The 27,830-nt window shown below is 40.1% G+C and overlaps 1 protein-coding gene across 2 annotated transcripts in view; it reads right to left on the bottom strand.

The window, feature by feature from the left end:
- Positions 1-2,738: 2,738 nt before the first annotated feature.
- Positions 2,739-27,830, bottom strand: part of CSE1L (chromosome segregation 1 like) — a 29,093-nt gene continuing 4,001 nt past the window's right edge. For both annotated transcript variants that reach the window (XM_033153507.1, XM_033153508.1), the window contains exons 3-25: positions 27,365-27,507; positions 25,881-25,982; positions 24,454-24,599; positions 24,190-24,280; positions 23,524-23,631; positions 22,510-22,602; positions 21,554-21,721; positions 21,333-21,462; positions 20,162-20,227; positions 18,878-19,080; positions 17,335-17,419; positions 16,149-16,210; positions 14,660-14,796; positions 14,182-14,285; positions 13,843-13,940; positions 10,336-10,486; positions 9,731-9,939; positions 8,483-8,580; positions 8,244-8,329; positions 7,732-7,813; positions 6,645-6,791; positions 4,501-4,732; positions 2,739-3,769 (exon numbers count right to left, since the gene is read on the bottom strand). In XM_033153507.1, the coding sequence (XP_033009398.1) occupies positions 3,680-3,769; positions 4,501-4,732; positions 6,645-6,791; positions 7,732-7,813; positions 8,244-8,329; positions 8,483-8,580; positions 9,731-9,939; positions 10,336-10,486; positions 13,843-13,940; positions 14,182-14,285; positions 14,660-14,796; positions 16,149-16,210; positions 17,335-17,419; positions 18,878-19,080; positions 20,162-20,227; positions 21,333-21,462; positions 21,554-21,721; positions 22,510-22,602; positions 23,524-23,631; positions 24,190-24,280; positions 24,454-24,599; positions 25,881-25,982; positions 27,365-27,507 (2,831 nt within the window). In that variant the 3' untranslated portion in view covers positions 2,739-3,679. The remainder of the gene's footprint in view (positions 3,770-4,500; positions 4,733-6,644; positions 6,792-7,731; positions 7,814-8,243; positions 8,330-8,482; positions 8,581-9,730; positions 9,940-10,335; positions 10,487-13,842; positions 13,941-14,181; positions 14,286-14,659; positions 14,797-16,148; positions 16,211-17,334; positions 17,420-18,877; positions 19,081-20,161; positions 20,228-21,332; positions 21,463-21,553; positions 21,722-22,509; positions 22,603-23,523; positions 23,632-24,189; positions 24,281-24,453; positions 24,600-25,880; positions 25,983-27,364; positions 27,508-27,830) is intronic.

The raw sequence follows: 27,830 nt of genomic DNA, 5'->3' as shown, positions 1-27,830 counted from the left end.
ACTAAAGATTTGGCTGTCCCAAAGTACTGAGGTAGAGTCAGAGAAGTATATAGTATAAGGTATAGATTCCATGGACTGCCAACATTGTTCCTTTAAGGTCTTCTCCTAGCATCCATTAAGCCTCTGACCCCCTGACTGCGCTTCCTGCTCTCTTGGTCATGGGGCTGGTTACCTTTTCCTTCCCTTGAATAGAGATGGAGGAGGAAGTTCAAAGAGAGACACTTTTTCTGATTTCCTCTTTCGGTTCTATCTACTTTTCCAGGCTGATTAACTATACTGGATCTGACTTGGGAAAGCAAAAGATGTGCACCCAGTCTTTCAATGGGATAGACTGGAAGGGGGGGGGGAGGTGTTCAGAGGGGGTGGGACCCAAAACTCCCCCCCCCCAAAAAAACAACCCTAAAAGGTTAGTGACTAATTATATCCTATGAATATGCACATTGTGTCCTTTCTTGTGTGTGTGTGTGTGCATTTATCCATGAATAATTACATGTGCAACCTGATCCTATCTAGGCTCAAAAGAAAGAGTTGGGGTTGGGGGCTACTGCTGTTGCCACTATCCCCAGCATCTGCTGCCTTTTTTTAAAAAAATCATTTTTATTTGGTTTTTACTGTACAAAATTATTTTTAAAATTCAATTACATATCCATATAGAGAGATTCCTCCGGATCTCAGGACTCCCCCCCCCCCTTCCCCTGGCGTCCCATTTTAATCATGGTATATCTTCTCCAAACTCTATTATATCAATCCATATTTTCCATGGTAATAGTTACACTGCAAGTGAAATCAAAGCATCTGCTGCCTTAGGCAGGTGCCTTTGCCTAATGGTAGAGCCAGCCCTGAAAATTAAACAGTGAAGAAATTTTTTAAAAATGTGAAATATATTTTGCTTATGAAAGATGAGTCTCTGAAGTAGAGCTGCAGTTTAATCAACTGAAGGCATTCCCCCTTCCTATCACTGTAGAAAAGTCATTTCCCCCCTTCTCTCTCCCTCTCCACATTTCAAGGTTGGTACCTGCCATCCTTTGTCCTTGGGCAGTAGAACAGGGACAGATGTTCAAAAGGTATCCCATGTGCTTGGAGGCATTGCTGCTCTGTATTGAGGAGTTGGCTTGGCGAGGAAAAAGGACAATCAGCACATGAAGTATCTCCATATAAGCTGCAATTCTGCAGCATCGCTTGGTTGTAAAGTCCCACTGAAATTAGTAAGCCCTCCTCAGTAGCCTGATCCAGAAACTATTAATTTCATGCTTATGCAAGTTTAATCAACCAGCATTTATTTAATCTGGTGACAGCCCTAATAAAGCAGCACATGGGCAGAGTTAGCATTACATGCAAGTTTATATTACATATGAAACCTAAAAGGTGATCTCTCTGCCTCTTACAGCATAACTTTGTGGACAGTTTTTGCTTAGAACCGAAGCTTGGGGCAAATAATTGGGAAACCCCTGCTCATTATTTTGACTTGTTTCTTTGCCCACATTGCCTGCTTTGGGCTGCTAGGTTAAATGGTACAACAAAACAAATGACCGACTTCCTATCAGAGTCTCATGTCTGCATCTACTGCCTCCTACCTTGCCCTCCAGAACCAACATTGCTTGCCCGCCTTTTCCCTTCCGGTAGAGCAGAACCCCAGTTCTACTTTCTCCTTGGCTTGCTTTCTTCAGCACCATGGGGTTCCATCCAATGTTATCCCTGAGGTGATGAGTAAAGGCTTCCATCAGCAGAACAGAGAGGGTAGGCTGCACCCCATTGCCTCTAGGGGTAACATGAAGGAAAAGGCGAGGAATGATGACACCAACCTGGCACCATCTACAGAAGGAGTTAGCTGCAGGGAACTCTCGCTGCCTGAAATAACACTCAGCTCCAGCTGACTGTTACCCCAAGACAGCAAGGAGAAAGAACACTCTGGCCCCATCCATCAGTCAAAGGAACAAAACCCACCAATTGCTTATCAAGCATGATCACTAGCAACGGAAGATCAGCCTGGCCTGAACAGGATATAAACACCCTCTTAAACCTCACCACTTTGTTCTGACCTTGAATAACTTGATCTCCTTCCTCTATGTTTTCCTAGCCTGTTTTTTCCCCCGTTTGTACAGTAAGCCTGATGTCAAGGGTTTCTCTCTACTTACTTACTTACTTACTTACTTACTTACTTGAGCCACTTGGTGGGAACTACAAGTGTTTGGTGGGAACTACAAGTGTTTGAAAACTGTGAGTGAAATACAGCTTTTGTGCAAGCTTATCCTAAGTTTAAAATAGAAGGTTCTTTAGACATTGGACTAATGGTACATGAAAACATATTTAAAGGTCCATTGCTACCATCTGTATTGCATCAGGATTTCTAGAGTCACACACACACACACACACACACACACACACAGGTCATGAGTCCATACTAAAAAAGGAAATCAGAATACATTTGACTGTCAACTTGCTTTTTAATTGGCATGTATCCTATTCTTGCTGCAGAAAATGGTTTGCACTTGGTTCTTAGGTAGTCACACACTCATGCTGTACTGAGGCCCAGACCTTCAGCAGTAGAACTGCATCATGTGCCTTCAAGACTGTTTTCTGGGCCTAGTGGTTAGAATATTCAAGTTGCATAGTAATTATTTTTAAGGAAGTTCAAGCTGCATACAATTGTGAAGATCACTCCTATTTATATAGCACTAAATTTGTAAAGGTCATTTCAGTCTTGTTAAACATCTGAGATCAGAGTAAGAGATAATAAATTGCCTAATTTTATTTTCTTTATTTCTGAATATCTGTAACCTTAAGCCTCCTAGGTACTCATACCACATGTTAACAGCAGTGATTACACAACCCTAGACAAAATTTCAGCAAGATACAGTTCCTCCAGAATCATTTGTTACCTTTCACTAACCAATATTAAGACTCAGTTTTCAGTGTTTAAAATATGAAAATGAAGAATACCAGCAAGTCCCAAATGCAGCTGAACACAACTGCTTAACAAGAAGCACCTGCATGGATTACATCTGAGACATTTATTTCATAGCAATGCATTTCCTGAAAGATGGGTGGGATGTTCAAGTATGACTGAGACACTAAAGAGTCAGAATGCTATGAAGGTGCCTCTCCAAATACAATTTTAATGTTTGTCATGAATAGTGTTAAGGTAAAGCTCAGGTGGAAAAGCAAATTAAGAAGTGCTGGGTATTGCTGGGACTAACTGACAGTTTCTTTGCAGACAACTACAATTTATTCTACCATAGTAAGATATATATTGCTAGACAAATACTTTAAACAAGAGCTTATTTATTCACAATTTAGATAATTTTTTTGAGACACAAAAGAAATACAAATGACAATAAACTGGAAAAAATAAGTGACAACATGAGTTTGCATCCAGTACTCTATACATTTTAAAATGGTACCCAAACACTGCAGATGTGGAACTCCAATCAATCCCAAATGATAAACTCCTACGGTATTACTATTCCCTTTGAAAGCAAACTGGGAATGGGAAAGTCATTTGCTTCTTTACCTATGATCACATGAATGAAGTATCATTCAGCTTCTGTATCAAGCAGTAATTCAGTGATGTGTTTTTCGAAGTAGCAACTCGCTTCACCTTGTCCGAGCTTTGTTTAGAACAGTCAATATCAGCGTTCCTTGATGCAACTTTGAAATTCTCCCATTCAAAATAAAGAGGTCAGAGCAATGTTACACTTGCAGCCTGTAAGTATCCTTGAAGAAACTTCAAAGCTTCTGCATTCAGGCTAGTACTCAGCATCGAGGGAACCTTTAAACACAAGATAGAGTGGCACTGTTAATATGCATCTAAATTACAGTACTTTAACATATCAGCATGCAGGCATTCAGTAATGTTTCAATTTCTCCAAATCCTAAAGCGTTAATTGACTTGTGTGCATATCAGCGTATACTTTCATATTATACCTTCGTTTTGCAGTCAGCACTTAAGCTATTGCCTGCGTCTACAGACGTTGGTACCGTTGCTGCCAACATTGTGCAGAGCTAGCACAGCCTGAATCTGTTTCTAGTCAATAAGGACCAAGGGCACTTGTAAAACTCCCTAGTCCCTCAAACCACGGGGGCGGGGGCAGTATAATGCTGCCAGGACTGAGGGAGGTTAACTTTGGATGCAGGAAAGGGGAAAAGATGGAATCATGTTTGTGGTTATCCAATTAGTCCAACCAGCATGAAGCTAGGTGGAAAGTTATGAACACATCTCTTAACATGGAGCGGGAGGCCCTTCTATCTGATAATCTGAAAGTGAAGCATGCTTTAGGCAGAAGACTGGCACCCTAGTACCCAACACATCTACAAAATCAGCACAACTGATTTCAACAGAGTGTGATTATGAGCACGTTCATTCAAGATAGCAGTCAAAGAAGGAATCTTCCGATTTTGACACACTGCGATTTCTAGGATAAGAGAACAGACTCAGGAGAGACAAACGATTCCCCAAATTCATATCACCACACACACTAGATTACAGCCACGCAATCTTACCCTGCCTGGACACGCAGTTGATAACTTGTGAAGGGACTGTGCAAGATGGATTTTAGGATTGTTCACAATTTGGCCCACTGGATCGTGTTCTTTCTTCCCAGCAAAGGCAAGCTGGGAGAATGCAGTTTGGTACCCTGGCGTGTCTTCTATATCAATGAAGTGTTCTTCATCAGGAAGAGTATCATCTTCAGGCAACTCAAACAGACCAATGAGGGCCTGAAGAAGGGGTGTCCTATGGAGAAAACCTTTTATTTAGTGGATTTATTAGTTGCTCGCTGCAAAAGAATCTAAGCAACTTACGAAAATTAAAATCTTAAAGACATAGCACAAAAACAATATATTACAGAGAACCATTTCAATTCGCCCCAGAAAACAGCAAATTTTCAGCAGCAGAATATTCCTTAGACAGAGGACGACCTGGATCCGGTTATCAAAGCCAGAGCAGAAATTGGCAATGGAATGGCACAAGCATTCGGAAAAACTGGAAAAAGCCTGTCCAGTCTCTGGTTGTTCCTCTGTTTTGGACGGTGTCCAAGGAAAACAATGTACTTGCTCTTGTTTCCATTATGCTCCATACATTTATTTGTTTTCCTTATAATTCATTTTTCCTCTACAATATAACCATTGCCTTGGTATAAATGCCACTGGAACTGTTCCTGCCAAATTAATTGATATTGTTATAATTTGGCTATTATTGGGGGAATATTGGAAAACTATTAACAACTTATTTGGAACGGTTCCTGCCAGGAGCACTTCCTATTGACAGCTGCACTCCAGCCCACCTTCTGCTCAAAAAAGCATTCAAGCTCTAGTCCAGGGGTCAGCAAACTTTTTTAGCAGGGGGCCAGTCCACTGTCCCTCAGACCTTGTGGGGGGCCGGACTATATTTTGAAAAAAATTATGAACGAATTCCTATGCGCCACAAATAACCCAGAAATGCATTTTAAATAAAAGCACACATTCTACTCATGTAAAAACACCAGGCAGGCCCCACAAATAACCCAGAGATGCATTTTAAATAAAAGGACACATTCTACTCATGTAAAAACACCAGGCAGGCCCCACAAATAACCCAGAGATGCATTTTAAATAAAAGGACACATTCTACTCATGTAAAAACACACTGATTCCCAGACTGTCCACGGGCCGGATTGAGGTGATTGGGCCACATCTGGCCCCCGGGCCTTAGTTTGGGGACCCCTGCTCTAGTCACTCCTGCTCCTGACTCGGCAATGTGGATGTTTAAATTATTATTATTTGTCTTAATCTAGAACAGGAGAACTTCTCTCTTATTATACCTTTGCTCCCTGAGTGAGGTGCATGGGAAAACCACTTTCAAAAGAGGAATATACAACCAAACCTATTGCTTTTCAAGTGCTAGAGGGGACAGTGAATGGTGGATGCAAAACAAGCAGAGGGCTTAACTGCTGAGGTCTTCTCCACCGATACTGACCAGAAGCCCATATTAACAACACATAACGTGGTAACATATTCTGGTTACATATCATTAGTAAACTTGATTACTCTTAACTGTGCTAAATTGCATGTGCTCCCTGACCTCACACACATATATTCTGTATCCTGAAAACACTGTCCCTAAACTGGTCCCCTGAATTCTTTTAGACACAGCAAGATTGAATTCTCACCCCCAAATTGGAACTCTTAATCCTCTTATTCTCAATAGCACAGCATACTTTGGCCAGCACGTTTTAAAATCTTTTTTGAAATAGGAATGGAAGCAATGGAGGGAGGGAGCGGCCAATAGAGAGACTTCCTTCCTTTGGCAAATACGCAACTGTTTAAGCAAAAACTAGCATTTTCCTTAGGGGACGCGGGTGGCGCTGTGGTCTAAACCCCGCAATGGGGCGAGCTCCCGTTGCTCGGTCCAGCTCCTGCCCACCTAGCAGTTCGAAAGAACATCAAAGTGCAAGTAGATAAAAAGGTACCACTCCGGCGGGAAGGTAAATGGCGTCAACCTCACAGTTGTCAGCTACTGGACCTAACGGTTAGGGGTCCCTTTACCTTTACCTAGCATGTTCCTTGGGTAAGACGGACATCTTTTTTTAAAGAGAGGAATTTCTTCTTCATCCTTAGAAGTTCTACCTTTCAATAATAAACTTTATCAAAGAAGTAATTGCACTTACCACAGCTTTGTGTATTCTGTGTCCATCATAGGAGGGCATTCTGTGAGTATTTTTGTGATACCAACGGCACAGATTTTCTTTTCTACCTGCCCAGATACTTTCTGTATTTCTGGTATTATGATTTTCTCTAAAACCATTCCAAACATCCTGTTAAGTGCCAAAAGAAACCCATTTAATCTTGCAGTATCCACCTAATGCATTTATTGGGTCAAGCACAGATATTCAGAGGGGCTAGAGATCCATTGACTCAGAAATCTGAACACAAATCAGGCAGACCACCGAACATTAACCAAGGAAATGATGTGTTGAGAGTTCCTGGCTTAATCAGTATACCACAAGAGAAGAACATTAAGATCCACATTTCTGACTGAACAGTGACAGAGAAAAGGTGCCAAATCCAAAAAGTACCAAATTATGAGGGTTTGCTCCTGAGCCTCCCTTTGCCATCTTCCTTTGCAGCCAAAGTAGTTATATTAATTATAACTACCATTACTGTTATTATTAATTAAATTTGTATCCCACCCTATACCCATAGATCTCAGGGCAGTTCACAACATAAACAACTTTTCAAAAGGGTGATTGCTCCTCCAGATTCTTCTTTGGCACCTTGAATTAAAGCACATAACTGTCAAGCCCTTATTGCAAGATGGCACCAACTTAATTATGAAGTCTAGCGACCTGTGAGGGGATCAATTGTTTTTGCTGCCCTAGGCTTCGCTGGGAGGAAGGGTGGGATATGAATTTAATAAATAAACAAATAATACATTTTCATATTCACTTCCAGCTCCAATGCCTTCTTCCTGGGAAACAGAATGATACCTGAAAATACAGCTATCAGTTATCCCTGGTATAGCTTGGTGCGGTCAGTGTGGTGTAGTGGCTGCAGAGCTGGATTAGACCCACTGGAATACCATGGAATACTCACTGGGTGGCCTTGGGCCAATCACCCCCTCCCAGCCTAACCTAATTCAAAGGGTGGTCATGAGAATAAAATGAGGAGCAGGAGAACTGCGATGAAAGGCGGGATAGAAATGTAATACTAAGAAATAGAAAGAAAATGTTTTTTTTTTTAAATAAAGGTACTAACTTTGGCTGTATACTGTCAAATATTTCTTGAAGTGCTATTGCTCCGTATCTTACACAATACAAGTTGATAAAGACTAAGAAACCTATTAAAAGAAGAAGAATGAATCAGAAGCTGTAAAAGAGCACGTATAACAGCATTAATATGTGTCTCTCTCTTCTATAAAATCACAGTGAATAAGCATCTGTATCTTTTCTGCTACCTGTCGACAAAACTTCTTTGCTGGTTTCACAGGGTCTCTAGCACCCACCTGGCAAAGCTGCTATGCAGAGGGACCAACTCCATCACAAATCCCCACCAACCCAGCCCTTATACTAGTTAGGCACAAAGTTCAAGCTTCAATGAATATTCCTCTATTTGCTTTCAAATCCTGTTACTCTGACCAATATGCCGTTTATTGTCATCTTTGAAATCAAATCAAAAGACAAGTGATGATTGTTCTGATCCAAAGTATACCAAGCCACTCAGTGCAGAGTTCTTCCCCAAATCATTCAGCCATAAAACAAATAGCTTACTTTTGATAAATTTTGTTGTTTTGGAATTCTGAAGTCTTTGGAATAACAGGATGAAAATTTGTTTCCTGTACTGATCAATGGATTCACTAGAAAGACAAAAGGATGTTGAAACTGGTTAATCAATCCAGTAAGCCATTTGAGTGTATTATTTCTTAACTTTCTTTTGGCATATTGGGAGATCTACAATAATGCAAACAAACAGCAGCAAAATTACTTGAATTCGGTATGTTCATACTCACGGGGGCATATGTTCTATAATACTGTTGAGAAGGTAGAATCCTTGATGGTCATTAAGTTTAGAGGCAATAAGTTTCTGGAACACACCCAATAGTCCAGGCTGTAAATTAAGGAAAACACAAAGTTTTGCATCAGCCTCCACAGCCACAGCAGGCGCTGCAACCTTCCAACAGCTTGACCTCACCTCCAAAGGCGCACTCCACCATTGTCTCCCGAGACAGACAGATGCCAGCCATTTATTAACAGTAAAATGATCTGGCAGCTACAAAATCTACCCAGAAGGGAATTATGATGTAACTGACTACCAGAGCAGAACAATCAATGAGTCTGGGAACTGCTTTAACTCTGCGTAGTTAAACTTGCCTAGCAATGGGATAAAAAACTGAGTTAAGATTATTCAAGAATTTCAGATCATAGCTGGGTATTCAGCAGTGCTAGGATAGACTGAATGCACTACTGAAAAGTATTGTTTTCATGGGAAAGAACTTTCTAGCTCATCTAATAATTTTATGGCTTGGAAACAACAGTGAAAATTTATAGCCATTCATTCTCTAAGTGACAAATGCCCAGCATCAAATGCAGATTAAGAATTTAAGTCCTTCAGGATCAGACCTAACTAGTCCCACATTCTGTTCCCAGATTGGCTACCCAGATCCCTATGGGAAGCCCATAAGAGGACATGAGCAAACAGGCACTCTCCAACAGACTGGAAGGGCTGCTTTTGGGAGTTGGCATCTTTATGAGAATTCTAAACGGAACCCCAGCCAGTAATCTCTTCAGTCTGCAAAAATCTGAAGAGTCAATAAATCTCCCAAACAGAATAGAAGTGGCTCTGGGGGCCATAGGGGAGCCTCAGGTAGATCTCATTTCCTTCTCTGAATGAAAGCACCATTTCCATTTGTGGAGGGGCAAATCTGAATGCATTCCAACATGAAAAGAAACTTGCTCAAGATAATACATTCAAAATGTGTTGTTTTCTACAATGAAGCATATGCATAGCACCTTTGAATTATGCCTTCTAGGATCACAGTCTGGTGCAGGCTTTTCCCTTAGTGATGGCCATTAGAGTCTAATAAAGTTTTGTAACTTCACAAGCCAACTTGAATTAACAACTTGGATTTCCAGTGAGTAATGGATAATTCATTTTTTTCTGATATCTACTAACACAGGAGAGAGTCTCCAACCTCTTTTTTTATGAAACACACAAACACACTTTTAGAAATCAAGCAATGCAATCAGTGTGTACATACAATTTTGTCAGCTGCGGCATTTGCTATCGTGCTGGCACCTCTCTCCAAGTAGGCCTGAAGGAGTCTCACCAAAGGGGGGATGTTTCCTGACCTCTCCCACAAAACTGGCTGAAGCAGATGTGGAAATAAGGCCATATACGACGATGGGATGTCATTTTTATGCATTTCCAGAAGCAGAGACATCACTTGAAACACATATGGAATGAATTCTGTTGAAAGGGGAAGAGTTTATAAGTGACAGGAGAGTGTATGTAAATACCGATACCTATAATCCAAAGGAGCATTTTGTGATTTTGAGCTGGTTGTGAACTCTCAGTCTAACCTACCTCCTCAGAGAAAGAGAAAATACCATTTATAACACCCTGAGGTTATTGGAGGAAGGGTGGGCTAATAACATAACTAAATGAATATAGCCACGCAAACTAAGATTTTTTTTATTTTGGCTTACTTTATTACATAAAGATAAGAAGATATGTGTTTATCTGCCAAATATAAAAAGGTGTAAATAGGTATATTTTCAATTAGATAAATAAATAATGGCTACCTGAACTGCAGACACTGCCTATACCATATTTCAAAGAAGCCAGACAATCTTTTATTTATACCTTGCACGTCATTCTGCAGAATCTCTGTGAACACCATAAACAAAGCATCTTCAAAGCTTCCAATAGCAGTGGGGTTTGCTTTGCAAGTTATCCTTATTGACAAGCAAATTGATTCAAACATGTAATGATTAAAGTGAGGTTTGCTTGGATTCTAAAAAGGAAAAGGAAAAAAGAAGACATGAACACCACAAAATCACTGATAAGATTCTTACTTAAAACTAAAAAAGTAGGAAGTTGCTTTCAGTGCAACCTAAAACATGAGAATTCTAGTCACACCATAGGAAAGCAAACAATTAACCTCTGACATGGGCCTCCTCCGATCTCCAATCAGGTCTAACTCTGCAAATGGCCATATTTAGCCTGTATCTGGCTAGAATCTCCTCTTGAATTCCCAAGGCTGCCTTAGATGAATATCAACACGCTTCTGACTACCAAGTTACTTTTCACCATATAGATTAAAAGTTACAGCAATTATAGGTGGACATAAAACTATGTATTAAGAAAAAGCACACGACAAGCTTAAATGCTTCCATGTGAGTTCCAATCACAATTTTAAATATACTTTACTAGATCCTCATTTAACGTGCATGGGAATTACATGAAAACAGAGTGAAAAATATTTTGATGTTTATTAACAATTAATTATATTCAGCAAACATGCTTTTCCTTACACACTTGTTTGTTTGTTTGTTTGTTTGTTTGGCTATGCTTTTATACAGTGAGGAGGGGGGAGTATTTGATTCCCTGCTAAACTTGCCCATTTGCCCTCTGACGAAGAAATGACCAGTCCATAACTTTAATGGTAGATTTATTGTAGCTGTGAGAGACAGAATAACAACAGGAAAACCCTCAGAAACCCAGAAGACAAAAGTCAGAGATTGATGTGCATTATAATGAGTGAAATAAGTATTTGATCCCTTTGCAAAAGATGACTTAGTACTTGGTGGCAAAACCCTTGTTGGCAATTACAGAGGTCAGACGTTTCTTATAGGTGGCCACCAGGTTTGCACACATCTCAGGAGGTATTTTGTCCCACTCCTCTTTGCAGAGAGTGGCTCAAGAAGGACATTAAGGTCCGGGAGTCACCTAGCCAGTCTCCAGACCTTAATCCCATCCAAAATCTGTGGAGGGAGCTGAAGGGTCAAGTAGCTACACATCAGCCTCGAAATCTTACAAATAATCCCAAATAACCCAGAGATGCATTTTAAATAAAATGACACGTTCTACTCATGTAAAAACACGCTGATTCCTGAACTGTCCGCGGGCCGGATTGAGAAGGTGATTGAGCTGCATCCGGCCCCTGGGCCTTAGGTTGCCTAACCCTGCCCTAGGTCTTGCGCCCATTTCACCATTGATACTTTCACCACTTCTTCTGTCACCTCGCATTCTAGGAAATTATAGATTGTTGAAATGTATTTTCCTTTATATTGAATGGTAGTTCTTTTTCAAATCTAGATGTTTCTTTTGCAAGACCTACTTTTTTTTGTCTAAATTCAATCTTTCATTTATCTGAAAATATTGTAGCCAATCTGTCAAGTGACTTCTGATTTCTTCAAAATCTTTTAATTTAAAGTTCTCATTAATTTCTTCTATTAACACTCTATATGTGGCCCAGTCTCCTTCCATATTTTTCTTTTTAACGGCCAGGGCTTCTGTCAGTGAGGACCATAAGGGAATTTTTGGTTCTAATATTTCTTTATATTTTATCCAAATCTTATAAAGTGATTTCCTTATGATACGATTTAAAAATCCCTTATGTACCCTCAACTTTTCATAAATTAAATATGCATGCCAACCATATCAGTTGTCAAACCCCTCCAGGTCTAGCACGTCTGTATCTTTTAGAGTTATCCAATCTTTTATCCATGTCAATCCAGCGGCCGCATGGTACAGTTCTAATTCTGGAAGAGCAAAACCTCCCCCCTCTCTCTGGTCTATAAGTATTTGATGCTCAATTCTTGGTTTTCTCCCATTCCATATAAATCTGGCTATATCTTTCCTTCAGCTTTTAAAGCATTTCATTCCTCACAATATTGGAATGGTTTGGAACACTGAGATCCCCGACCCATTTTAAATGCCCTGGCTAAGGGAAGGAGGTGCTCACCCAAGATTTGACGATCGTCCCTTCGATGTGGTGAAGGTGTCCTGTCCCCTTAGCAGAAAAACACCCCCAAAGCATAGTATGTCCCCCTCCATGTTTGATGGCGGGGATGGTGTTCTTGGGGTCGTAGGCAGCATTCCTCCTCCAAACATGGCAAGTTGAGTTGATGCCAAAGAGCTTGATTTTGGTCTCATCTGACCACAACACTTTCACCCAGTTCTCCTCTGGGTCATTCAGATGTGCATTGGCAAACTGCAGAGAGGCCTGTACATGAGCTGTCTTGAGCAATAGGACCTTGCGGGGTCTACAAGATCTGAGTCCTTCACGGCGTAGTGTGTTACCAACTGTTTTCATTGTGACTATGGTCCCAGCTGCCCTGAGATCATTGACAAGTTCCCCCCGTGTAGTTCTGGGCTGCTTCATCACCGTTCTCCTGATCATTGCAACTCCACGAGATGAGATCTTGTATGGAGCCCCAGACCGAGGGAGGTTGACAGTTATTTTGTGTTTCTTCCATTTGCGAATTATTGCACCAACTGTTGTCACCTTTTCACCAAGCTGCTTGGTCTTGTAGCCCAGTCCAGCCTTGTGCAGGTCTACAATCTTGCCCCTGACATCCCTGGACAGCTCTTTGGTCTTGGTCATGGTGGCTACTTTGGAATCTGCTGGATTGATTGCTTCTGTCGACAGGTGTCTTTTGTACAGGTACTGTAATGAGCTGGGATTACAGGTAAAACCTCTCCCTTACAGCAGGCGCTTCTAATCTCAGCTCGTTACATACAGTGAAGATACCAGGCAGCCTGACATCTGGCTGGTTGGTAGGGGATCAAATACTTATTTCACTCATTATAATGCACATCAATCTCTGACTTTTGTCTTCTGGGTTTCTGGGGTTTTTTCCTGTTGTTATTCTGTCTCTCACAGCTACAATAAACCTACCATTAAAATTATGGACTGGTCATTTCTTCGTCAGAGGGCAAACGGGCAAATTTAGCAGGGTATCAAATACTTTCCCCCCTCACTGTATGTACATTTGTTCTGTTAGTATTCAGTGGAATCTCCTGATGTGCTTCTACAAAAATTCAATAGAATTCTTTTAAAAAGCGGATACAGTGATATAAGTAAGAGAAAACCTAAGGTTAAAATAAAGTTGTATTCAATAGCTCTTGTCCATAAACATGAGCCCAGAGCAGCCTTGTGTGCGCAGTTCCACTGTGTGCCCAGTGGATCTTGGGATCATGGTGAGTACCCCCCCATACATAATTTCGTTCCCTAACAAGGATTCAAGCAAGCTTTATTTTTTAAATTGGCAAGGAATTATGTCAACACAAGTGACAAAAAAATGAACCTCTAAATCAGGTTGAGAAAAGGGGAACAGAAGAAAGCAAATGTATCTTCTTTTTTACCTTACTGACAGCAAGCAGTTTCTGTGTGAGTTGAGTGATGAGAGAAGGGATGTAGGGAATTATGGCTTCCTGAAGTAGGGAAAAGCTTCTCATGATAGCTGGAAATTCAAAGATTTATATCACTGAATGCAGAAACGACAGCAACATTAAGCTTAACATTACATTTTTTCACTTGCATAAAAATACTAGATCTTGTGGGATGCATCCAAGAGAATAACTTGTTTATTTATATAGGCACGTAGCACCGCATTCAAAAACACTAATGGGAGAGCCTCTAAGATAAGAAAAGTGGTTTAAATTTGATGGTAACTATTTGGACTAATAAATGTAGCCTCTTACCTTTCATAATATACTCATTTTCTGACGACCCTGGAAGTGTCAGTGCTTTGAAGAGGTTTGTTAGGAGCATTTCTGTATACGGTGCCATCTCTGCAGCCGTAATCCTGTAGAGGAAAAGAGTGTTTGATTATCGCCAATGTTTTTCCAATGACTCATCAAGATCCTCTTCTTTGGAGAGTCCTACCAATCATGAATGGACACCAGAGGGAATGCAAGAATGTATGAAATCCTAGAGTATGGCAGTGCAAGGGACAGAGAGATGAAGAAGGCCAACCCATTTTCAAGTGCCTCTGGAGCGCAGTCAACTTGAAAATCAGCTAAAAACTATGGTTTTAGAAAATGCAAGAACCAACATAATAAATACATGTGTGTGGTATTATCAATTTAGGATTCTCCAAATACAGTGAGGGATATAACCAGAGCGGCAAGAAATCAATTGATAGATGAGCATAACATATATACCTGAATGTAAACTTACAGTGTAGTGTTGTTAGCTCCTTTCATTGTAAATAACCTTTCAAGGGCATGGGCTGCATAAGTATGAACTACAATGCTTTCTGCCTGAAGATGATTGATTAGGAGAGGAACAGACACCAATAGTTGTTCTTTGGGTACCTACAAAATAGTCACATAGGTAAAAATGCTTTAGAAGCAAGTACCAAGCAGTTTTGGAAGAATTAGGTCAGAAACATTGGACTGAAACATTCCATCTGTTATCACAATCTTTTGGTCATTGCAACTGTTATATAAGCAGACCACTGTAACTTTCCTGCTTGAGGTGTACATACATTGTGCAGCCATACCTGTGTTAAGCTTTTTAAAATTACTTTTGCATATTCTATAAAACCAAGATCACGGGTCAAGTAAGAGTTCTAAGTCACAGCAATTCAATGTAGGTGGGGGAATCTGTGGGTGAAGAACTGCCAGCAACAACAGCAGACACCATGTGTGTTGGGTGTAGGGGAGGAAAAACAAGCACAGCAGCTCTAGAGCCAGCAATTTCCCCCTCCCTTGTTGGGGAAGCAAGAGATCTTTGGAGCCTATGGACCCCAAGCCTCTCTTGATGTGCCCCTAGGTAAAGGCAAAGGGACCCCTGACCATTAGGTCCAGTCGTGTCCGATTCTGGGGTTATGGCGCTCATCTCGCATTACTGGCCGAGGGAGCCGGCGTACAGCTTCCGGTCATGTGGCCAGCATGACAAAGCCGCTTCTGGTGAACCAGAGCAGCACACGGAAACACCATTTACCTTCCCGCCGGAGCGGTACCTATTTATCTACTTGTACTTTGACATGTTTTCGAACTGCTAGGTGGGCAGGAGCTGGGACCGAGCAACGGGAGCTCACCCTGTCGCGGGGATTCAAACCGCCGACCTTCTGATCAGCAAGCCCTACGCTCTGTGGTTTAACCCACTGCGCCCCTAACACGTCCCTTTTCCCCTCCCTACTGCCAAATCACTGATAATAGAGGAGGGACAGTCATGGAGGCTGCTGCAGCCACAACAAAGAGGTTTCCAGGAGGCCACAGAAACAGAGGCTCATGAAATCCTATGGTCCCCAGGATGCTGTCCCATGGACCTTTGGAATGTTTTGCACATTAGAAGATTGCATAGCTGAAGATTTTAAAACATATCTCACACACGAAAACAGGAGCACTTTCTGTACCTGTTCTAAGAAACATAAATTATGAAATTAGAGAATCTTCCCCAGATCAATTATGATCTGTTCGCTGGATTGCAGGGAAAGGGTTTTTTCATCTGTATACTGTAACTTTTTCAGAATTGGAGATTTTAAAATGGGGGGTGGGGTACCCGAAAATAATTTATGTTATTTTCCGGAAGTATTGATACCACATTGTGAAACAATTAGTACAGTTCTAGGTGCACCATTTACAGTATTTTGCCCACAAAAAATAGTCTATCAAACAACTTCAGCTGGATGTTAAGAACTCAGAATGATGATACAACTTACTTGGTTCCTGAAAATCATGATGTACTTGATACCATCAGCCTTAAGCACGGGAAACTCATTCACTGCCAAAAAGTTAATACTAGTTACTTAAGCAGTTACCATATAGACAAAATTAGATATATAATAGAAGTTCAAAGTCCCTCAAATTTCACAGCATATTTCCACAATTTATCAACAGAATAAAGATTCCCACTGACAGTCTCAAGCTTAAGGGGAGACAACATTGCAGAATGACACACACACAAAATGCTCTTCACTTGGCTTTCCTTTGTTCTGTCCCCATACCCATTAGCCCACCCAACTTCAAAAAAATAACTCCAGCCATCCTCAATTTACTGGACCCACATTAAGAACACAGGAAGCTGTCTTCTACTATGTCAGAACACTGGTCCATCTAGACAAATATTGTGCACTCAAACAGTGGGGAACCTCAGGTCCTTGGCACTGTACACAAGCCACGCCCCCTCCCCAGCTTCTCCCTCTCCCCCTGGCTGGAATGTGCCCTTGAACTCCGATAATGGCTCTTGGTTGCCTACCCAGGCAGAGGGCCTTCTCGGTAGTGGCGCCCGCCCTGTGGAACGCCCTCCCGTCAGAAGTCAAGGGAATAAACAACTACCTGACATTCAGAAAACACCTAAAGGCAGCCCTGTTTAGGGAAGTTTTTAATTTGTGACTCTGTATTGTATTTTGATATTTGTTGGAGGCCGCCCAGAGTGGCTGGGGAGACCCGGCCAGATGGGCGGGGTATAAATAATAAATTATTATTATTATTATTATTATTACCCAGAGGACAGAGAGGAGTGTGAGAGCAAGCATACAAACTAGTTTATTGTATAAAGGCAAAATCTGCATTCATTGCTCTGCCCACTTTTGTCTTTGGCCCTGCCCACCACTAGTATGTGGGCCGTGGAAGGTTGCTTTGATAATCTTCAGCTGATAAGGGCCCTGCACCCCAGGCCACTCTGAGTGGCAGAGGTTTTCCAAGATCTTGGACAGTTTGCCCATCGATACCAGATGTGCATCTACAAAAATACAATAAAGTATACAAGGCAATCCACTAAAACCTGGTAGTTATCAATGCCCATGTCTTCCCTGCATGTCACAACAACACAGATCCAAAATTATTCCCATGTTCATTTACATTTATTGGTATTACAGATGTTTAAATATAGAATTCTAAGCATACCATTAGGAGACTTCAGGTCTGGTAAAATGTGATTCACAAAGAATTCCGTCAGGTTTACAAGTTCATTGGCTTGTGTTATTCCATGCTAGGATGAAAAAAGTGTGATAAAATAATCATAAACAATATTAATTGCTGGACTGGTTTATAGAAGCTCCCATTTACACACTAAGGAAGTTCGCATGTGAATGTTATCTGGTAATTTCTGTAAGTATTCATTGTATATACTTTGGCTTCAAGCATTGGATTGTGAATGGGAGAAGGAAAGAATACTCTTATATTCTACATATAGGATACTAGGTTAGTCTATTTCAGATATCTAATATAGTTATGGAAGGTGCAAGTGAAATGTAGGTGTCAGGTCTGCGTTGGGTTGCTCACGAGTAAGCAGGCATGAGTCCGAACTGTCTTTTAACAGTTTTATTGTGCAAACTATTTACAGTGCAGAGTGCTGAAAAACATGACCGTATCAGTCGCTAGCAGAATCTGGGAGTGGCCCCTTCTGGCTGGGACCCCAACATAAGAGTTTCAGTATCCGAAATCTCCGCCTCCCCTCCTTGTGTTTCACCCCTCTGCGCACTTGGGGCGATGGAAATGGCATGTCTCCCTCCTCACCCGCTGAGCGAGGGGGTGCAGGGTCTCTCCAACATCTCCAGAGCCTTTGCTTCTCAAGCCCCTGAGCTGCATGCCCCTCCCCACTAGAGACATCGCTGCTTCCTCCGCTGTCAGAGGAGGTGCTGCTGGTCAGGTGGGGCCGGGGCTCTCTGTAGCATCCCGAGAGCCCTTCCACCACCCTGCGCTGAGCCGGGGACAGTTCCCTGACAGTAGGTTAACCACAATACATTTTATGCCATGTCTTCTTAAATGTAAAAAATACAACTTTGATAGAAACAGCCTATATTGCAAACATAGTAAGTCCTGAAAAAAGCTAATTCTCAATACGCTCATGATTGTTATGTCAAACCCATACTATTTAGGTTTTTATTGTAGAGGTGCTCTAAATCTGTGAAGTAATGTAATCAATACTTCTAATTTCAATTGTTGGTAAAATGGAAATGTCCCATTCAAACAGAGCAGCACATGGCTATCCCCAATACACCAAAAATTATAAAGCTGGGCTCCTGTTCAGAAGCTTTATTTTCCATATGTCCCACCTCTTATATTTACATCAAGTGCTGAAATACCCACCCCAACATTTTGCCAAGCCTACAAGAGATTGTTAAACCTTGTACACTTATATTAGCATACTTCCAGGAAGGCATGCGTGGGAATGCAAAAAAATTGGAAGCAGTGTCTGCAGAGGTTGTTCCCAGGGCAAATACCAAATTTTGTTCATGGGTTGACCTACTTTATATAAACTATTCTGAAGTCAGTTTTATATATCTAAAAGTCTGTGGGTCATAAACATGTCATTACTGATTAACACTAATACAAAAAAAAATGCTCTTCCATGGAGTGCTTAGTATTAATAATGGTTCTTCTCACCAAGGAAAAGGGTCTGGATGGGTATACTACCCTGTGCTTACAGTCAAATGCCAACAAATACCTTTTGTGTCTGAGCTTTCGATGCCAAAGATGTTACAAGGTAAATAGCAGCATCTTTATGCTTCCAGTTGACAGATGGATTCTTTGCATATTCTTGCAGCATAGAGTTAACATAACCAGAAAAGATCCCAGTAACAGGTCCTTCAAAAAACTTGCACAACCCTCTTACAAGATCACAGGCTGCTCTGCGTCTGGTATCAATATCTGCAAGGCAGAGATAAAAACAAGATGCATTACGGGTTATATTAAAACAATGTTTCTTCATTTTGAAGCTCTGTTGCAAAAAAGGCTAAATTGGATTCACCCTGCTGTGCTTCAGGGACAGAGCAATTTGCTAAAAAGGCTTCTACTCCTCTATTATTATTCATAAAAATCACGCTAGTGGTATTAAGGAATGCAGAATTACAAAATCTGCCAAAATATTGATTCTCATGAATATAAATGAAAGCAAAAACTGCAGGGCCATGGCATCAAAAAACAAGTAAAATAACATTCAGAAGAATTTTGGGACTATTTAAAGGATAGTTTAGGATCCTATAAAACCTATCCTGACTGAGTCAGCAATTTAAGATAACATGGGGAACAAATGGTTCACTAAAAATGATTGCTCCCTGCAGCATGTGCCCCTTAAAGGCTCAGAGGAAATTCTCAGTCCCAGAGTTCAATGTGTTTTAAATTCCAAGTGTGCACATATATAACTGAGACTTTTGAGTAATAAGTATGTGAAGCACTCAACCCAAATGCATTTGCTTCTATAGTACTCCATAGAAACAGACTATACATTAGAAGAGAGGGTGTGAAAAGCTACAAGAAGAGAATTCTGGCTGGGGTAAAGAAGAACTTCATAGAGAACTGTTTGGAGTAACTCAGGAGTGGAGGCTGAGCTTTCAGTAGGAGAAGGCTGTAGGCACTGGATAAATAAGGTGCAACAACCATTTAATCTGATGTAGTGCTAGTCCTCCTAGTGTTGCAGTAATACACCAGCAACTACTAAAAAGCAAAACAAAAACAAGTAACCCTTAGAGCAAGCAAAATTGCTTTTAGGCTTGTCAGATGAAACCCCACCCCCAATAGCCAACAAATGTGCTCATTCATGGAATCACAAGACAAGCGCAAAAAAACACCATTACATTTGAATCCCAAAGGGCAGAAGTATTTCAACCCTATTACGACTGCATGCCTATTCAAGGGAAGAAAATTAACGCATGTACTTATGCACATGTCAACACTTCAGAAAACTGCATCGGTTCTCAAATGCCATTATACACCTAGTAGAACTGCTTACCAGATCCTTCCAAATCTCTTCTGATATATTCTTCAGAATTATCTTCAAAGGCTTCTTCATCAGCAGCTGCAGAAAAGCAGTCCACAAACATGTAAAGGATCAGACATGTTATTCAGATCAGACTATTGTATTTTAATATTTTGTTGGAAGCCGCCCAGAGTGGCTGGGGAATAAATTATTATTATTATTATTATTAAAACTACATTTATTTTAATGTCACATACGCTTGTAAATAACGTTAAATTGAGCACTATTTTATGAAGTTAGCATGATCAAGGCATCGAGAGTTCGTGAATCATCAGTATTTGAAATGAGAGTAGTAAACAACGTTCTTGTCTAGAATACTTGGTCCAGGCCAGGGTCCAAATTACAATGTGGAACTATTTTTATAAAGCCATGCATGGTGTTTACTCCCCCTTTAAATAGCAACCCTGCACCATACTGCACAGCAAATTAGTTTTGAAACAGAGAGATTTCCAGAAACAGCAGCTTATGGTATAGCACTGTTATTCAAAGGCAAAAAGTAAAAGATTCCATTAGCATGAGATGCTCTTTAGATCCTGAGCACAACCAATATGTATCTTTGTATGATAAAATATTGAGGATAGCTGGGGGATTTTCACCACTGGGTTGCTTAAGACAAAATCTTTAACAACAAGCTTTGAAGAAGCCTCTCCTTAGACATGATGATTCGCCCACTTCTTTCATCATTTGAGGCAAACTATGACTTACCATTTCATCTGAACTGCCAAAATTATACTTTGTACTTGGCCCAGCAAACTAAGACTGGAAATCAGTTTGAGATTCTGAAAGACTCACTTCTGGAGCACAAAAACTTTGTTTGACATTATGTATGAACCACTTCATGACAGAGGCAGGAGGAAATCCTATTAATGTAAAAGCAGCGTGCCACACCCACTCGATTAAAGGGAAGTTCGCCAACTCTGACATACATACATATTACATATATATTAAAGGGAAGTGCAGTTCTGAGAGTGCAGAACAGAAAGCGCCTCTCAAAATCATGCTGCAAATCTCTTGAACGCAAATGGCCACAAACACAGTCCAAAACTTGGCTACTGTGCCAGTTCTAAAGCCCTCATTGTTAAAAACTCAATTTTTGCTTTCCTGGAAAATTGTAACCAAGATTTTTAAGAAGAGAAATATTTACCTCTAAATTCCATGTTGGGAACAATGACTTTTTCACAAATACTTGTCAGTGTATTCTGGTCTTCAAACAGGTGCTTATAATGGGGCCTCTCACAAACCGAAGCTAGAAACTGGATTGCATTACTTACCAACTGCGGGGGAGAAAAACACGAAATGAGCATAATCTGAAGAAGACCTAAAAAGGTTCATTCATTTCAAGCTGAATGGAAAAGAGTCACTTACCAAATCATATTTAACTTCTTGCCCTGTTGTGACTAATAAATTCCAGATTGCTGTGACAAAACGGGGCAAGTAAGGCTGAAATTCTTCATCATATTTTTGTGCATACAAGGCTGCATTGTCACAAATTTGGGATTTCAAAAGCTCTAGCAGACCAGCTTCTTCTTCATCCTGGCAACAAAAAAGAAGCACCACCAACGCATTTGGAAAATGTAGTCTCCTAGTACTCCCGACATCTGCCAAAGCAGCAAGTAAAGTAAATGAAAGGAGATTTGGAAGGAAGGAAGGAGGGTAGGATGGTCAGGGAATGAAAACGGGACAATGACACATGCCTAATGGCATCATCTAGGGTACAAGAGTGTCACAACTGGGTTCCAAAATCAGCCAAGCAATTCCCCACGACTTGAAAAAGTAGTTTGTGTTGCCCAAAGCCAAAATCCTAGTCTGGATGGAGAAATGTTCCCAATCACTAACAGAAAGAGAGGCATGGCAGTATTTCCCTCTTCTAAAGTCAATTTCTCATTGCCCAGTCATCACATATGACCATGACAAGAGAATTACCACTATCAACATAGTGCTATGGTCTGTTATACAAAGTGACACAATTTTTTTTATTTGGGAAAATTCCCATCTACCTTTAATCTTTCCTATACAGTACTGGCTCCACAATTTCCCTCCAAGAGAATGACAAAAATCAGAATTACTTGAGATACTGCAATTTCAGTGTCGGAACTCAGGAAAAGCTTCTTTTTTGCAGCTCAAGTGGAGTCCTGAATTCACTTTCCCATTACACATACATTTTCTAAAAGGTTTTATTGCCAGAGAAGAGGAAACTGTGGCCCTCCAAGTTTTGTTGACTCCATCAACCTCAGCCAGCATGACAGGGATGATAAGAGTTTTAGTCTAGCAACATTTGGAGGGCGGCAACTTCTCTAGCCCACATTTATGTTGCTACTTACATCTGTCTGTAAGAGTTTGTTATCCAAAGTTAGAAGATTATGGAAATTCATCATCCAGGTTTCCATGTTATCTTCAAAAAATTCAGGAAGATCCTACAAAATTGAGAAGCAGATCTGTATTTTAAGTTATTTTTCTATTAGGTAATTGCTTATTTAAGAAGCATACTTTCCTGTCTATTTCGGCAAGCAACCTGCTCAAAGAAACCACAGAACCACCACACTACTTATTTAAAAAACAAGAGAACATATGAAACATAATTTTCAACTGCTAAAGGAAATCCAAAGCCCAAGAGATACAAACCAATTCAATCTCTCTGTAGTTTTTGACGCATGCAGCTCATCAACCTTCTCCTCAGTTTTCAATCAGCATATAGCATGAGCTGTGTAACAACCAGCTTGCTTTAGGGCTTGACAGTGCTTCAAGGTAATGAACTGCAGCCTATTGTGCTCACCTAGGGCTCCCAGAATTAAGAGTCATTGTGGACCACATAAGTCTTAGTTACAGATGCATGTAAGCCCTGCTTCTTTATTTACTGGCCTACCATTATGCCCATGAAGAGTAGAAACAAAAAGCACCTGCCTTTCCTTACTTAAACCTAAGTAATTTATTATCCCTAAATTAGAGAAGTTCTGTCTTTCAGCAGCTATCATTCCTTCTGTTCTTTTGCCTCCTGACACAACCTTTGATCAAACCCAATCTTACCAGAAATAATCAGTGCTGAATCCAAATCTGAAAAGCCAAGCTTGTTATACAAAAAGGTTACATGCACATTACTTTAGATTTGTTAAAGCTCTAACAATTAACTTATCCTAGCACACTTATGGAGTACTGACATTTGGCCAGATACTTGCGTCTTTAAACACTCTAGCATCTCCAAAACCCATCAAGAATTTTGGCTAGCAACACCGAGGTTTTTAATCACGCAGCTATCCATCAGTGAAATTGCTCCTATACAGAAAGCTGCTTGCAGGATCAGAACTATCCACTAGAAGAGCATGTAAAAGATGGCTTACCTGAAAATTTAAACTGTAGAACAGCTTAGCAATCAGAATCAGAGATGAGAAGAGAACTTTCAAAGCACTGACATCATTTGCATGAGTACTACAAAGCTCAATTGTGGCCTGGAAAAGAACAATTTTAATCGCAATCACCAACAAAATCTATTCAGACACTTGCCAATCCTGTTCCATTTCTGTGAAAGCTCACTGACGCCACAAATTCATGCCTCTCATCCAAATTCAACTAAATGTAATTTCTCTTTTCTATTAAAAGCACAATATATGTACAAAACCAGAAAAGCTAAAACATCAATAAAATATAATAGCAACAAAACAAAAAGGCACAGCCTAAAAAACAGAGGTCTGAACACCAGTAGCATTGTTTTAATAAAAACATCTTAATTTAGCATCAATGATTGCAGCTATTAATAAACAGCATATTATAGGGTGCTAACACATCCACTTTAAGAAGGGACAGAGTAAGCATGGAAGATTTTAGTTCAAATTTTATCTTCCTCACTATATATATCTGACTATTGCAGCAGCAAGGACAGAAGTAGGAACCTCATAATAGTCAACATAAAATGCTTTATGTTGGCAGTGAAGTTAAAAAAAATACTGCAAAACACATTACACAGAAGGTACATAAATCAATTCCAGATTTTGAATACAACACTGTACCTTAAAGAGATTTGTCAAGGGAAGTGCGAAAGCATCAAGAACAAGTTTGATCTCTGTCCACAGTTCATTTGATTTAAACTCATGACGATACCTGACAAATGAAGGAAAATCAGAGCTACTTAATTAGTGTGATCATTTTCTATAGGTTTGAAAACTAGAGCCAAGCAAAAGAAAGAAGTTAGCAGTTGAAAGGCATTATTGCCAGAACAGAGAGCTTTTACTTTCAAAAACAGAACGTGGAAATTCATGGCCCTCGCCCACTACCTTTTGAATAAAGAATGTGCTGTACGAAGAACTCCATTAATAACATGGAAGTCTCCACTCTGAAAGCGATTCACCATCTCCGTTAGCAGATCAGGCCATTTCTGAGGGAAGTCTTCTCTACCAATTATGCTGATAGCATCACTTAACTAGGACAGAGAGAGAAAGAAAAATAATGTAGATATTTGCATGGAGATAAACAGCTACCTTACAGTTAACTCAAGACAGGATTTCTACATGTTAAGTATGCAACTGCCAGTGACAAAAGCAGGTGCATGTGTACCTCCCAGATCCTCTCTGCAATATCTAGCAGATCTTATTCATGACACCACAACTTTTTTCCCTTCCCCACCCCACTGTCAATGGCAGCATGATGGGACAGTGGACCATGTGAAATCATGACAGTGGTACAAGATGCTATGGAGGGGAAATTGCATGTACAGCTACCATTTTCAGTGGCAGACTCACATTCAGTGTCCTGGCTCATTTTGCCTTAAGAATATGCCACTTTTACTCTAAGGATGGTATCCAACTAAATAGATCCACTAGGGCAAGGACTTTTGGCTGTGCAAATGAATTTATTCTTCTTCTCTTCTCCCTAACCCCCCCCAACCCTTCAAATCTTTTATGGGGGTTCCCTTGACCATCTACAGCAAACTGGGGAGATGCATGGGGGGCAAGGAGAGTGTGAAAGTTTCCGTGCACAAGCAGAAATTATTGCACTAGTGGGCCTATTTAGTTGCCTTTTCCCCACTCACCCTGGGTATCAAACTAGAACAAGACACTGCATATGGGAAATTCAGCTGGCATACTGGGGTAGTTTCACACAATGCCTAACTATTTCATGGCTTTTTAAAATCTGCCCAAATGTTCTCATAGGATTCCCAGCCATGGCTTCAATGGCATGTTTTGAACACTTTTGAAATGTTGATGCAGGTTTCATCTTATTTCCAATAAAAAGTTTATAGCAGCTTCCCTTAATATAAGATACATATATTATGAATAGTAGTAATACATATTAATAATACCAATACAAATTGGAACAAACTTATCCTTCAGATTTCACACTTCCCTGAATTTTACAATACAATTCTCAACTCAAACAACATACCAAAATGCACACAAAATCACTTATTTTAGGGTAAAATGTGTTTAGAAATGTATATATTGACATAAAAATAGAATTAAATATGTTTTAAAAAACCAATTTTCATACTGATTTTTTTTCAGGTTATAGACAGACTTGTGAACCAACATGCGTGAAATTGACACAAACCAGAAACAAAGCAACTCATCAGCCCTTAGATTTATCTATTGCTTCTCACTTTAAAACAAAATTTCATATATTAACACAATCAGTCTCCCAGCACAAAACAATTCCCTGTTGAAGTAAACAGAATTCTGTTTATTTCCCTTCATTGTCACCTCACCTGTTTTTGAATTTGTTCTGGACTGCTAAGCATTAGGTGTACTATGTTGGCTTTGATGGCTATCCTGTCGGCTTCACATATTTTGTTCGGTTCATCTTCAATCTAGGAACAAAATGTTAGTTGAGCTAGTATCATAACATCTCGAGACACATGCATTTTTACAGCAAGTGTATTGGTTGCATTGTAATCTTTCAGGAAGAAGCGAACTCTACACATTTATTCTGAAACATGTTGGGCCCAGTAAATATTTTCCTGTGCATATTGCCAATCAGACAGACAATAGACAACAACCAGTTGCATCACAACAGCTCAGCTGCAAACACTACATACTGGCATGTGGATGCATCAGGCGAGATGGGTGGAATTTGCTGACACCAGGAAGCAGAGTTCCATTTCGTGCTCTGTTTCCACTTACATCTGAAATGAACTGGTCACCACATCAATGTTCTCCATCATCAAACTAAACAGCAACTGCAGGGGTTGCCATGGTGCAGCATCCACTGCCGGCTTATAGCCTCCCCACCCCCACTGCTTCAGTTATCATCTTCACAGGTTCAAATGATCCATGAGAAAGGAGCTACTTTCCCAATTCCTGATTTAGTGCCAATAACTGTAGCTATAAAATTATACTTTTCCAAATTTATGATTTAACCATTCATATGAAGTTATTTTTTAACATTTTTAACCCATTTATGAGAAAGCACCTGAAGAGTCACCGAGTACAAGCCGTTAAAGCAGATTCTGGAACATCCTCAAAATAATAAATATTAACCTCAAAGTGGACCATTTGATTCAGTTGTGATTAAGTGTCCTAATTTCCTGTTGCAATGAATTAGTATCAATAGTTGGAAGATCTGAACCAGATACAGTTCAAAGTTATAAAAAATTAAAAGACCAATTCTAATGAAAGCAAACAAATCAGAACAGGGTAACATGGTAGGAATTATAATAAATTGATTCAACTGTTCACCAGTGAGAACCATTTCTCATCTATCAAGAGCACTGTACTGTCTCAAAAATCCTGACTGCGAGAGAGAAAATTCTTCTTTTTCTTTCCTCTACTTCTCATTTTTCTTTCTTTCCACAGCTCATTTGCAGAAGATAGTAATAAGGCATTTGTAATGTTTTCTGCAAAAGGCAAGTTCAAGCACCACCATCCATACCTTTCTCAAGTTATTTGTAGGTACCACAGAACTTGGGGAAGGGAGGAGACAATGAAGGACACCAATAAAGGATTAGCTAGTAAAGTAAGCCCAAATGTTTGGATCCCTGCAACTAGCAAAGCAACCAAGGAAACTATTAACCTGGGATTTCAGATACAAAACCACTATTTCCTTCAGTAGCTTACCACAATTCCAAATCTGATGTCTATAATCATCCTGCAACATCTTAGTTCACAAGTGTTCCCATTACTTTATTCATAACCACTTACTTTACAAGAAAACACACTATCATAGTACAATTGTAATAATCAAAATACCTACAATTCTCCAGTTCCTTTTAATGTAATTCTTGAATGTGACAGAGGCACAGACTTTGATGACATTATCTTGGGACTTCTCCAGCAGCGTTAAAAGTAGCAGTGGGTAATTCTGGTTTCCTTCAACTGACTCAAGGAATTTTTCCGCTGTAAAGCATTTAAATATCATGAATTTAGCAAAAAGGTTAGCTATTACACAGTCTAAACTCCAAACATTTAACACCATTTAATACAAAACCAAGTTGGTGTTTAGCATGATACAGTGAAGAAATGGCTATTAATGGATGGTATGCTACTAAGCCACACTTAGGGTAGACCCACTGAAATTAATTTATTTTAGCCACAACCAGCTTGTTCAATACTGTTACTTTTAATTGACCTACACAAAGTATGACTTAGTTGAATATCGCCTAATATTTCTATGACAGTGCTTGCAACCCCACCGTTATTAAACAGCTGCAATATGGCAA

This window comes from Lacerta agilis, chromosome 6, assembly GCF_009819535.1.
Source record: "Lacerta agilis isolate rLacAgi1 chromosome 6, rLacAgi1.pri, whole genome shotgun sequence".
In the NCBI taxonomy this organism is placed as follows: domain Eukaryota; kingdom Metazoa; phylum Chordata; class Lepidosauria; order Squamata; family Lacertidae; genus Lacerta; species Lacerta agilis.
Note: the sequence above shows the minus strand (reverse complement) of the source record. Positions and strands in the feature narration are given on the sequence as shown.